General features: G+C 45.2%; 1 protein-coding gene across 4 annotated transcripts; it reads right to left on the reverse strand.

The window, feature by feature from the left end:
- Nucleotides 1–203: 203 nt before the first annotated feature.
- On the reverse strand, nucleotides 204–10,353 carry UAP1 (UDP-N-acetylglucosamine pyrophosphorylase 1). 4 transcript variants are annotated; one of them, XM_073643086.1, is made up of 11 exons: nucleotides 10,226–10,353; nucleotides 7,955–8,250; nucleotides 7,604–7,808; nucleotides 7,103–7,278; nucleotides 5,544–5,716; nucleotides 5,088–5,281; nucleotides 4,871–5,011; nucleotides 4,585–4,773; nucleotides 3,938–3,985; nucleotides 1,417–1,483; nucleotides 204–684 (listed from the first exon to the last, which is right to left on the reverse strand). In XM_073643086.1, the coding sequence occupies exons 2-11, from the start codon at nucleotides 8,232–8,234 to the stop codon at nucleotides 586–588; spliced, it is 1,572 nt and encodes a 523-aa protein (XP_073499187.1). In that variant the 5' UTR covers nucleotides 8,235–8,250; nucleotides 10,226–10,353; the 3' UTR covers nucleotides 204–585. The 4 variants fall into 4 exon arrangements, with proteins under 4 accessions (XP_073499187.1, XP_073499186.1, XP_073499185.1 ...); XM_073643085.1 differs by having other exon boundaries at nucleotides 10,115–10,251; XM_073643084.1 differs by lacking the exon at nucleotides 10,226–10,353 and adding an exon at nucleotides 10,082–10,219.
- Between the last annotated feature and the right edge of the window lie 2,618 nt (nucleotides 10,354–12,971).

The following is a 12,971-nucleotide window of genomic DNA, read 5'->3' on the forward strand; positions in this document are numbered from 1 at the left end:
CTCGACAGCTCGCTTCTTCAGTATCCGGACATCTTCAACAGGTAAGCCTGTCACAGGTTCCCTCCATCAAGGACAGGAAACCAAACTGAGGCGAGAGGGAGGGCCGCCCCCTTTTAAGCCTGTAGGTTTCCTGTCCTTGGTGGGCGGATTCCCTCTCTCGTGGTGCTGTCATGGTCGACCGATAAAATATAGCTTGAGCTGAATTTAGAATAGATGTTGCACTTTATTCTTTTTTTTTTCTTTTTTTTAGAAATTGCCATAACCCATCAAAAATTAAATACATAAACAGAACAGTAAAAGATCGTAGAATACATTAAAATAAATCTGAATGTACAATAGCTTACTATGTACAATTTAAAAAAAATAGTTAATATTTACCTTCATGTGGAGTCTGCTATACATAGGAACATTTCTTACATACATGTTTGCTATTTAAAAATCTAAAATAAAAAAAAGTCTCAAGTCCAGTATTGGCAGAGAGCGACCAGGAAGACCCAAGTAATTCATATGTTCAAGTACCGTTCAATCACCGCCCCACCAGAAATATCACTAAATGTGCAGTAATAGTTGAGCCGCTGGCATCTTCTAGTGACACGTGCCATTCCTCACCAGCTGCTGAACGCCGTGCTCATCAATTGTAAGTGGCGCGTGGAACTCCATGTTTTGAACATACGACTCCAGGCCCTGAATTGTAGAAGGGAGAGAGGTTATGGTCACGTCATATACAGCAAGGTGTGAACTGTGGGGGAAAAGGCCGGGCGCACAGTGTACACTGCGCCATATCACACTGGGATATACACAAGTACAGTGAACCATTGCAAGTCTTTGATCTTAATGAAGCTTAACCCCCCCCCCGACCCAGTGATTTCCATTTGTCCCCCCCCCACATTCCACGATTATTATTATTATTTTTTTTTTTGGGGGGGGGGGGTAGTTTTTTTTAAGTCTTTTGTAATGCAGCAAAAAAGAAAAAATATATATATCATATGTATATATTATTCTATATCATACTAATAAGTACGATTTGAGGTCAGTGCAGTTATGGTAATCTAAAACCTGTATAGCTTTATTTTACAGACATGGACATACCAAATAGATGTACTTTTTAGTCTTTATTCTTCCCACCCCTGCCACCAGTATTTCTGGGTACGCCTGAGCTGCTGTCAGCGGAGAGTTGGCCGCACATGCACAGTGCTCTTCATTAATTACTATAGGAGTTCTGAAAAATAGCAAGTGCCAACTCTCCACTGACAGCAGCCAACTGGGGGGGTCAGAGGTCCTCTGGTCGAGATTGATGCATGCCTAGGATTGTCATCTAACAGACCTTTATGGGCTACACTGTGGGGTCTGAGATGGGAATACCATGGATTACAGAACCATAAAATTATATTTGGTCATGCAGTTGCAGTAACTTACCTCTCCAGCGTAAGAAACAAGGGGAGATATCTCGCATTGAATTGGCAAGTCACCTGCATCTTTCATGCTAAAGGGACAAAACAAACCCAAATATATTAGAAAAAGTAATACGACCATTGGAAAGGCTGTTTATGAAGCAGGTAGGATAGCGGAGACCGTACCCATTTGTGGACAAACCCATAGAAGAAACCAGTGAGAGAACATGCATGGAGTGATTAGTAGACACCTTGTAAAGTAAGGAAACAAACTAAATCTCATTCATAAACTGCATATCTGGTTCTATCCCCCCGCTGCTGCCGGGAGAGTGCTGAGACCCCCTGCAACGAATGAGGGGCATGATGGAACATTTGCTTGCTCAATCATTGCAATGAGGAGTTCTGAAATTTCTAAATTCTTACCAGTTATAAGAAGTCAGTAAGCAGAAACACCGGGCCACGTTTCAAAATGGTTTAACAAAAAAGCAACCAATCAGAGCGCAACCTTCAGATTTTTGGAACAATGGTCAAAAAAAAAAAAAAGCCGGTGTTTTTCCTTTTTGGCCTAGCAGTACAACCAGAGAATCAATACCTGCCCTGATCAGGTCAAACTCCCTGGTACAAGGCTAAAGAGTTCAGGACACAGGGATGAACCCTTGAATTGCTGCGTCATGTTTATGTCTGGAGCTCTTGTAATACATTGTGCACTTCTAATAGTTGGACGAGATCAGGGCAGGTTTTCCCTTTCTTTCCATTTACTTACACCAATCTGATCATGAGATCGAGGAACAAATACAGTGTGTACGGAAAATATTCAGACCCCTTTAAATTTTTCACTCTTTGTTTCATTGCAGCCATTTGGTAAATTCTAAAAAGTTCATTTTTTTTCTCGTTAAAAAGTACACTCTGCACCCCATCTTGACTGAAAAAAACAAATGTAGAAATTTTTGCAAATTTATTAAAAAAGAAAAACTGAAATATCACATGGTCATAAGTATTCAGACCCTTTGCTCAGACACTCATATTTAAGTCACATGCTGTCTATTTCCTTGTGATCCTCCTTGAGATAGTTCTACTCCTTCGTTGGAGTCCAGCTGTGTTTAAACTGATAGGACTTTATTTGGAAAGGCACACACCTGTCTATACAAGACGTCACAGCTCATAGTGCATGTCAGACCAAATGAGAATCATGAGCTCAAAGGAACTGCCCAAGGAGCTCAGAGACAGAATTGTGGCAAGGCACAGATCTGGCCAAGGTTACAAAAGAATTTCTGCATTACTCAAGAAGAACCCCAAGATCACTGTGGCTGAGCTCCAGAGATGCAGTAGGGAGATGGGAGAAAGTTCCACAAAGTCAACTATCACTGCAGGCCTCCACCAGTCGGGCATTTATGGCAGAGTGGCCCGACGGAAGCCTCTCCTCAGTGCAAGACATATGAAAGCCCGCATAGAGTTTGCTCAAAGACACATGAAGGACTCCCAGACTATGAGAAATAAGATTCTCTGGTCTGATGAGACGAATGTAGAACTTTTTGGTGATAATTCTAAGTGGCATGTGTGGAGAAAACCAGGCACTGCTCATCACCTGCCCAATACAATCTCAACAGTGAAACATGGTGGTAGCAGCATCATGCTAAGAGGGTGTTTTTCAGCTGCAGAGACAGGACGACTGGTTGCAATTGAAGGAAACATGAATGCGGCCAAGTACAGAGATATCCTGGATGAAAACCTCTTCCAGAGTGCTCTGGACCTCAGACTTGGCCGAAGGTTCACCTTCCAACAAGACAATGACCCTAAGCACACAGCTAAAATAACAAAGGAGTGGCTTCAGAACAACTCTGTGACCATTCTTGACTGGCCCAGCCAGAGCCCTAACCTAAACCCACTTGAGCATCTCTGGAGAGACATAAAAATGACTGTCCACCAACGTTCACCATCCAACCTGACGGAACTGGAGAGGATCTGCAAGGAAGAATGGCAGAGGATCCCCAAATCCAGGTGTGAAAAACTTGTTGCATCATTCCCAAGAAGACTCATGGCTGTACTAGCTCAAAAGGGTGCTTCTACTCAATACTGAGCAAAGGATCTGAAAACTTATGACCATGTGATATTTCAGTTTTTCTTTTTTAATAAATTTGCAAACATTTCTACATTTGTTTTTTTTTTCAGTCAAGATGGGGTGCAGAGAGTACTTTAATGAGAAAAAAAAATGAACTTTAGAATTTACCAAATGGCTGCAATGAATCAAAGAGTGAAAAATTTAAAGGGGTCTGAATACTTTCTGTACCCACTGTATATTAGGAAACTGAAGAACTTGCAATATTACAATGACTGAGCCCACAGATCAGTGTGCTTATATTTTAGTGCCTGCTTGAGCCTTAAAAAAGGCTCAAGAGGGAGCAGGAACTAGTAGGTTGCACTGGTATGCTGGAATGAAAGTTTTAAACATCTCTTGCTGGTCACCATTTGTTCCCTCCACCAAGTGAAAAAAAAAAGCCCTTGTTAGTCGCCTTGTAGAAGACCCTGTACCATGCAGCCATAGTTACTTGTTCTGCGTGTGGCCTGGCGTGGTTCCATTCTCTTCTTTAGCATGGCTGTTTTAAAGATAAATGTAATAAACATGGAATTGAATGAAACCGGAAAAAAAAAAAAAAAAAAAAAAAACTATAGTTCTTCCTCATGTCAAAGCATTACATGGATGGCCCACTGTGTTTAGTGGGCATCATAGTATACTCAGCCTCCTTTGTACTGTTGCTACCTTGTGTGGGAAAGGGGGCATTGAGCCACCATATTTACAGATTTAAAGGAACAGGCATAAAATAAAAACTCAAAAAAAGTGAATACCAACCTACCAGTCCCTCTCCTAGCAGTGCAAAGGTCCTCTGATGGTCTCCTTGCTTCATGATCTGGTGGGAACCAACATGTGAATGCTACGGCGTTAATGCTTTAGCTGCTGATTAGCCAAAGCAATCACATGCCTGTCCTTACTGAAAAACGAACAAAGGAGACTGGATGGTGGTGGCAGGTACTGCTAGGAGAGTTACGATAGGGGGCTATTTTTTTTTTTTTTTTTTTTTTTTTTTTTTTTTTTTAACAAACACACAAAAAAATACACACCTTAGTGGAATTGATAATAAACCTAGTATTTAGTGGTTCCATTTTTCACTAGTAGTGTGATGAAGCCGATACTTACAGCGGAATAGCTGGAATCCGGGTCCCATTTTCATCCACAAAGTGTCCCCCAGAATTGAGAACCCAGCAGTGATGTAAAGACATGAGCGCATGATGCGCGGTAGTGGGATTGTCCTTTCCATTTTGGCTGTCTGCATTTTTCAGAGGGGAGAACTCCTCCTCTCGAAGAACCTCAAACACTACAAACTTCCTGGAAACAAAAAGCGACAAGTAGTATCAGTGGCTATCCTTACCACACGGACAAGAGCGCAGGTGCCCGACAAATAAGTCCATGCTGATCTACTCACTTGGCAAACTGGAAAATATCAAACACAAACTTTTCCATTTTCATCCCGTTGGGTTTGTCAGGGTGAATGAACGAACCCTGCACATCCACATGAGGTATCTTCTTCACAGCGACATGGTGCTGCAGCTGAGGCTCGTGCACCCTGTAACATACAGAATGGATGAGCGAGACCCTTGAGGACGCATTTTACTTTAAGATTCCAGTGCTGAGCGACTTACTCCACTACTTGCTGCAAGAATTTTCTGGTGAAGAAGTGGTTGGCAATGTTGCCGGCATTATACATAAGTCTTCCATCTGAGCTCCTTTTTTGGGCGGTCGGCAGCGTGATCTCGCTGTACTCCACTACCTGGTACACACCGTCCACACGACAAACAACGCCGACTGGTTCAGTAGGATTCATCTTTTCCACAACCTAGGTATACAAAATGGAGAAAAAGCAGATTGCAGTGTGGCTGGAGATAATGGAGGGTGAAAGCACTTTATGGCCATATACAGGGTAATAAAAACAGAAAAGCTTAATGGGATTTGCTTACGGCGCATTTTTCCATTACGTACAGAATGCTAATCGACCAGCAGAACATCTAAATGTTTCACGTTCCATAAGGAACTTAGTTTGTTACACATTCGCACAAGAGTTTGCCTAAATGTGCAACTGAAGAGTGACGAGACTTTACCTTGGCTCCGCAGTCCGCTCCCTTAGCCACACAGAAGCCGATGAACACCGGATCTGCCACCTTCACCAAGATGTTGTCTACACAGTACACATGGATGTAGTCTATGCCCCGTTTCTCCATATCTTTGAGCACTCCATGTGCACCTAAGGCTCTATACAGTCCTCCATTACCATCTGCAGACAAGAGCATGATTTATTAGGTTCACTGTAGCAGTGGTCAATAAGGAGGCGTATGACTTCTGGAAAGACTGGACCAAAACTGACGGGAATAAGGTTTTAAAGGTAATTGTCTCATGTTGATATTTGGGTAAAATTGCAGAGGGCTTTTAAAAACAAGCAACGTTGCAATTTACCCCTTATTAACAAATACTGTCCGATTTTTTAATTTTAGAGTTTACTTCTTGTTGCAAAGATATCGGCCTCCTTGGAGTCCCAGCCTGGTTGGTTACTTAGTGCGTGAAGCGAGCAGGGTCTGCACTTTACAGCTCGCTGGATTCAGTTCACCTGCGCATCTCCCATGTTGCAGGGGCAAACTGGTCCAAAGTGTCAATCTTCGGGGGCACACCATCTGGGGGCTGGGAGTGGTGCGCTTATGAAGATAGGACTTGAGAAAACCTCTTTAAGACTTCCAAACACATTAGATAGCTGTTAGCCGAACTCTACCGACTCCGAAGGAATCAGCTCAGCTGAGCGCACTCTTGTTCTCTGACAATGGCTACCGCACGATTATGGTCGCAACTTATGACAATGCTGAAAAAAATGGATCGGATGTTGAAATTTGCATGAAAAAGTTTAGAGCCCCCCAAAAACATTGAACTGTTGGCTAGAAATGCCGAAATTGGTGGGTTGGGCGGACTCCAGTTTAATGCATACGCTTAGGGCCATGTTCTAACAGGATGTATGCACAGCATTTTCTGGGTGGCCACGTGTCTACATGTTACAGGGGCAGCATTGTTAAAAAGACTCCACAGATCTTATCCTCAGAGAAAAATCAACTAGTGCTGTGGGTTTAAGATCTACACCATATCACTGTATGCTGCAAATGGCACACAGATTTCTCCACGTGCACTGTAAAGAGGGAAAAATTCTGCAAATCTGCAGTATTTCTGCAATAAATTAAGTAGCAAACACGCGCAAAAAATCTACAGCATTTCATAGTAGCAGCAAAATGGATGAGTTTTAACAATCTAGATTAGCGAGCTGTTGGATGGTTCTATCCCCCTCCCCCCACATACATGTGTTTTCAATGGGGAATAAGCCGCCATCCATATACCCCATGAGAACATGTTATAATATGGTGTTAACAGAAAACGAAAGGGGAAAAAAAAAGTCATTTGTCCATTCAGATGACTTTTTTGCAATTTCGAGATTTAAAATCCAAAATATCCAATAGTTTTCTCCCTCTACCCCAAAATATCTGGCAGCAAGAGTCAGAATACCCCATACACATTAGATAACAATCGGCCAAACCCATCAACGGTCTAATATCCCCCCTGATCAGCTTATAGTTCGGGATCCTTATAAAAAAAACACCACATTCCTAAAATAATCATAGCCAACCTGGAGCCATGGAGAGCTTGCCCTTTTCCTCCATAAGGATTTTCCCATCAAAACTCATTGCTGGTAACATTCCTTGTTGAAACAAGACAAGGTCTTCTTCATTCAGCCCAAAATATCGATGTTTCTGGAAGAATTCGCGAGTGGACTCCATAGTACGACCACTTGTCATGATGTACCTGTAAAATGCAAGAAAAAATGAAATAGGACAAAGAAAAATCCAGATCTCTTCCATTAAATAAGACTTTTAAACCCCAGGCACCATCCAGGAGCAGGGCTTTCTCCGCCATATTTCAGGATTTCTGGCCAGGCACAAGGACTAAATGACCCCACGTCTGATATATCTGGGATACCTCCACCTTTTGTGACCAATGTTTCGTGGTGGCGTTAGTGGGTCTACAGACATCGCCACTGTAATAACCTCCAGTCGTTGACATACACTGAATTAGTCCATTTTCAAACACAGAATCACCCCCTCAAGCCAATCTATCACATATGACCCACCATGGAATGATACAGTCCTTCCCATGTTTCTCCTTTGCGAGCCTCTGTAATTTCAAGATGCGTTCAGCCTGAATCTGGAAGAGGCTTTTGTGGGACGGAAGGCCGACGTCATACATACCCTTGGGGTATGTCACCCCCAAACGGGTTCCTTGCCCACCAGCTAGCAACAAAACTGCCACTTTACCATGGGCAATATGAGTAAAACCTGGCAACAAAGAACAAAATACACATTAGTTTGTAATATTACTACATTATCCTACTGAAAAAAAATATTCCCCATTACAGATTCTTAGCTTGTAAATTACAGACGCCTCCAGATCCCATACAGAATGACTGAAGCAATGCGATTACCTTCCGCCTCCCAGTCAGTAAGATGCTCTTGATCTCGTGTGACGCTGCCCAGGACCTCTCTCGGCACAGCCTCCATCCTAGCATCCACTTTTTCCTGGGCAGAAGATACAGAAAACGCGGCCATGGCTCTGTGAAAGAAGCCATTGAGTTCCTGGAAGCTCAAGCTCTGCAACTCCTCCAATAAATGAGAGCGCTGGGCTTCAGACAGTTCATCCCAAAACTGCAACACATGGCTCTGACCAGCCTCCGCCAGGGACAAACGAAGCGTTTCTACGTCCATGTTACGAATCCTAGTTCTAAAAAGAAAAAGGTTTCAGCGGGTTAATCCTACGAGCTTCAGATAGGTCTTTTCCTAAACGTACAGGTAGGATCGAGAAGGCAGAACTTGAGTTTTATTTTAGAATCTTTTACAGATTACAACAGAATAAGACGCAACCAGCGAAGAGGCGAGAAAAGGTTTGCCGAACCCTTGGTCTAGTGGCTAGGTCAGTAGTCCTACAAGCCAACTCCTATCTGCTGGCTTTCCCCGACAACTCTTCTGATTAGTAGGCCTGGCACGACGTTATGTGTCAGTGGTTAGGTCAGTAGTCTGTGGCTGATGGACAGGAGCCCCGCGAACCACCTACTGTCTGCTGGCATTCCCAGGTGTCTTGTCTGATTAGTAGGCCTGGCAAAACATTATTACTCAGTGGCTAGGTCTGTAGTCTGTGACTGCTGGACAGGAGCCCTGTAAGCCAACTCTTCTCTGCTGGCTTTCCCCATAGACTCTTCTGATTAGTTGGTCTGGCACGACGTTATGCGTATGTGATGCCACAATGATGATGCTGCTGAAGGCCTACACATCTGAAGAGATGACAGGGATTCCAATAGGCAGGAGCTCCAGATTGGTGGCCATGAAAATGGCAGCTGGATAAAGGCTCTTATCGGTGGAGGAAGGTAATACATAATAAAAAGCAAATAAACAGTAATTATTATAGTTATGACTCTAAATGGCATGAAATCATTCCTGTCATTGATCCCCTGTGGCAAGTGGTTGGCATATGGGCATTCCCTGTGTGCCGAGATGGGACCAGGAACTAGAGACCAGTGAGAACTTCACTAGTCAGGACATCGGTAGAGCCTATTGTTTCTTTTGTATTTAGATGCTATAACTGATTGGCTAGATAACCCCTTCAATACCCCTACAATCTCACAATGCAGTGGGTAATTGCACAGTTTTACAAGCCATTGTGTTTCCCCTGCAAACGTCCAGACCAGATACGTAGATGACTGCCAAATACGTGGTCTCCAGCAAAACCAGGGCGGACATGAAGCAAAGCAGCTCTGTGTGAACATCCACTTGGACGTTGCTGGCATGTGCTAGAAATACATCATCAATGGCTGTCCAGGAAGAAATTCACAATACAGAGAAGGATACATTACACCCTTACATCCTGAAATCCCTCAAAGGCTTAAAGGGGTTTTCCAACAATTCATCTTTTTAGGGAAAAATCTCTTCTCACCTGACGGCATCCGCAGCTCTTCCTGTGATTAGCCGGTCTGGTGCACAATCACAAGAAGAGCTGCGGATGCCATCAGGTGTGAGGCGGTTCTCACAGCTCCGTCCACCAGTCCGAGGTCGCTGTTGTGGCCGATGGACCGGGTCATGGAAGTGATTTGAGCCAATTTTATAAAATAACAGACGGAGTCGTAGGCCGCGTTCACATTACATTTTCCAAGTGAAGCCCTGAAAATAGGGATTCGAAAAAGGAACCATTCACTACAAATGGGGGACGGGTCACTTTGTGCTCCCTGAGGCCTCTGTCTTCATAAGGTGGACACAGAAGAGCAGTCCTGTGGCATCTGGAGTTAATGACTGGTAGCCCAGTCTGCACCAGTGACAGTTCATGGCCACCTGGTCCCAGAGGAGGAATGGCACTGGCATCTGGAGAACGGGCAGTGACCGGCTGCTCATACAATGTAACAGCACCGGACATCAGGGGGGCGCAGGAGTACACATGCCCCTGACAAGTGCTGATCATCCCTGCCGCCCCCCTGCTACAAGCACAGAGATCACCGCGGTCCCTGCTGCCCCAGCACATCGCCTCGATCAGGACGTGTCCACGTTGTCACATCCCCACCACTCACCTCCCACACCGGATTCTTGTACACAATACACACCTCCCCGCCTTGTGACCTCTTTATATACAGTACTGCACTGGCCCCGCCCATACACAGCAAGCTGCGCCCGTCTCCATAGCAGCGCCCAGTGACGTGACGTAGCCATCTTACGGTTGAAGCAGTCTGAACCGTGTATCTCCGTCCCAAAGCTGCGCCCGAGGGCCGTGTCTAATGCACGTTTCTTAATTGGTTGACATTGAATGACGTCATATGGTTTCCTCCAATAGAGATTATGGCGCACGGGTAGTTCTTCCCACTTTGCTTCGTGGCACGTTATGATGTATAGGAGGAAGCGCGTCATAGGGGCGGAGCTAGTATATGGGGGCGGGGCCAGTACCTGAGAGTCACAGCTTACATACATATGTGCGGGGAGCGGTGCGGCCAGTCCGGTTACACCGGTGTCCAGAGAGGAGCTGGAGGGCCTGTCCTGCCTAATGTGTCAGCGCGGTGCTTGTGTTTGGTGAAGTCTTTAAACCCTTAAGGGCGCAGCCAATTTTCCACTTTGTGCTTTTCTTTTTCTCCCTCCTACCTTGCGGGGGCTGCGGGCTGGTATCTGTGAGCTCCGCTGTAGTTTTAAGTTGTAACATTTTGGGTACAGACTAGATTTGAGCAAAAAGTTTCCCCCTCCCCTGTGCGTCGTTCAGGTAGATCCCCTGTGGCTGCCGGACCGGGGGTCTTCCCTTCTGCAGCCGCATCCTGGGCGCCCGTAATCTCTGCTTGTCCCTAGGCCTCACACCGTGACGTAAGCTGAAGAGGCGCCCACTATGCGGCCGCGGGGGGTGGAGCCTGCCTGCCGCGGGGGGTGGAGCCTGCCTGCCGCGGGGGGTGGAGCCTGCCGGCCGCGGGGGGTGGAGCCTGCCTGCCTGCCAGCCACAGCGGGGGACGGAGGACACCTGCACCTGTCTGCAGTGCTGCCATGACCTCAGAGCTGCGCACAACTGGCAGTTGTGACAGGACTGAAACCGCACACGTTCATGTGAACGCGGCCTAAACGTCATAGCATGTGGACTGTTGTAGTTCATGTTCCCACTATGAGTCTTTGATGCGCACATTTTTATAGTGCCCTATATTAATGGGTGGAAAAAATCTGCAACATTAAAAGCTCTTCATGTGAACATAGCCTTAATCTCCACCATTCCATCGCTGATTACCTTAGTCTTCCTCGCTTGTCTTCCATTTACTTGGGTGCAATGAAGATGCCCTGTCTATCTCGGGTGATACCACTGGCCTGAGCGGTCACTGATGGCTGCAGCGATCACGTGAGGTATATGGCGTATCACCGATTCAGCACACAAGGCACTGGAATGGCAGGGCATACACACTTTTTTTAGTTACTTAACCCCTTAACAAGTTTGCGTTTTTCTGGTTTTGCGTTTTCATTTTTTGCTCCCCTTCTTCCCAGAGCCAGAACTTTTTTATTTTTTTGTCAATATGGCCATGTGAAGGCTTATTTCTTGCGGGACGAGTTGTACTTTTGAACGACATCACTAGTTTTACCATATTGTGTACTGGAAAACGGAAAGAAATTCCAAGTGCGGTGAAATTGCAAACAAAATGCCTGTGTGCAGTAGAAATGCTCTCTTGCTATGAGCGTCGACCACTGGGTGGAGCTCATAGCAATTGAGACATGACAACCACAGGGGTCTGCTGCAGACCCTGGGTTGTCATGCCCACCTATTGGTGACCCGTGATCACGTGACGGGCGCACCCATGGACGGGGTGGAAGACGCGCTTCCCGGAAGCGCGAGTTAACTGCCGCTGTCAGAGATTGACAGCGGAATTTAACTGGTTAACAGCCGCAGGTGGATCGCGATTCCACCCGCAGCTGTTGCGGACACATGTCAGCTGTAAGAATCAGCTGACATGTGCCCGGTTCAGTGCGGGCTCAGCGGGGGCTCCGGCGCAGAACCGGCCTTTCCAACCTGGTGCGTACTATTACTGACCAGGTCAGAAAGGGGTTAAAATACATTTTAAGTAACTTAGCCTAAACTTGAACTTAAGTAACTATGTGCATACTGTGCTTTTTTTTTCTGCGCATAATTGGCCCCAAAAAACACATTGTAATGCTTATGCCAGCATTGCATGTGAGAATTTTGAAGATCTGTGCACATCATCAGGAATTTTCCTAACAGGATTTCATGTGCGTTTAAATCTGCAGCATGTCAATTCTTTGTGTGTTTTTGTTTGCGTTTTACCTATGTAATGCATTGGCAAAAAATGCGTGGTAAACAAGCACCAAAGACGTCTGGAATTTTTGCAGTGTTTTTGCTGCCAAAAGGTGCAGAAATTTCTGCACAAAATATTGATCTTGTGCACATACCCTTAGGCTATGTGCCCACGATGCAGAAATGCTCAGGATTTTTTCCTGAGCGTTACTGCATCTCCCTGGCAGAAAACAACTCATGCAGATTGTACATGCGTTTTCCTGCCAGAGACATGCGGATGTGAAGCGTTCTTCACCTGCATTTCCGCATGCGGACTGACAAGCGCATTCCAAGCGATTTTAGCATCACTTGGAAAGTGCTTGTCAACTTGGTCACACTATATAAATCCATGCAAACAGCTTGGATTTATATAGTGTGACCATAAAAGAATGGTAAAAAATAAAAAAATATATATACTTACCTTCCGATGGCCCGCGCTGTCTTGCTTCACCGTCCTGGCTGCCGGCAGATCGCATTACACTGAAGGACCTGCAATAAAAGATGAAAAATAATGTATAAGATAAATGCATTACATGAGGTATTGGCGTCCTATACAAGCTGCAGTTGTGTGCATTATAATACTACGCAGCCACTCGTATATCTGCGGGTGAGTTTAAGCAGCATTAAATAGAGGCACAGTGGGTATGGGATTT

Source organism: Phyllobates terribilis, unplaced genomic scaffold (assembly GCF_046119375.1).
Source record: "Phyllobates terribilis strain yellow unplaced genomic scaffold, ASM4611937v1 Scaffold_8__6_contigs__length_399053987, whole genome shotgun sequence".
In the NCBI taxonomy this organism is placed as follows: Eukaryota; Metazoa; Chordata; class Amphibia; order Anura; family Dendrobatidae; genus Phyllobates; species Phyllobates terribilis.

Bases quoted from the DNA above. Each gene is read 5' to 3' on its own strand.
- UAP1 (XM_073643086.1), bottom strand. From the start codon at position 8,234: ATGGACGTAGAAACGCTTCGTTTGTCCCTGGCGGAGGCTGGTCAGAGC. The intron at 7,279-7,603 runs GTGGGTCATATG...TGCATTTTACAG, and splicing joins AAGGACTGTATCATTCCATG to GTACATCATGACAAGTGGTC. The intron at 1,484-3,937 runs GTAACTATGGCT...TTGTCCCTTTAG, and splicing joins CCAGGCCACACGCAGAACAA to CATGAAAGATGCAGGTGACT.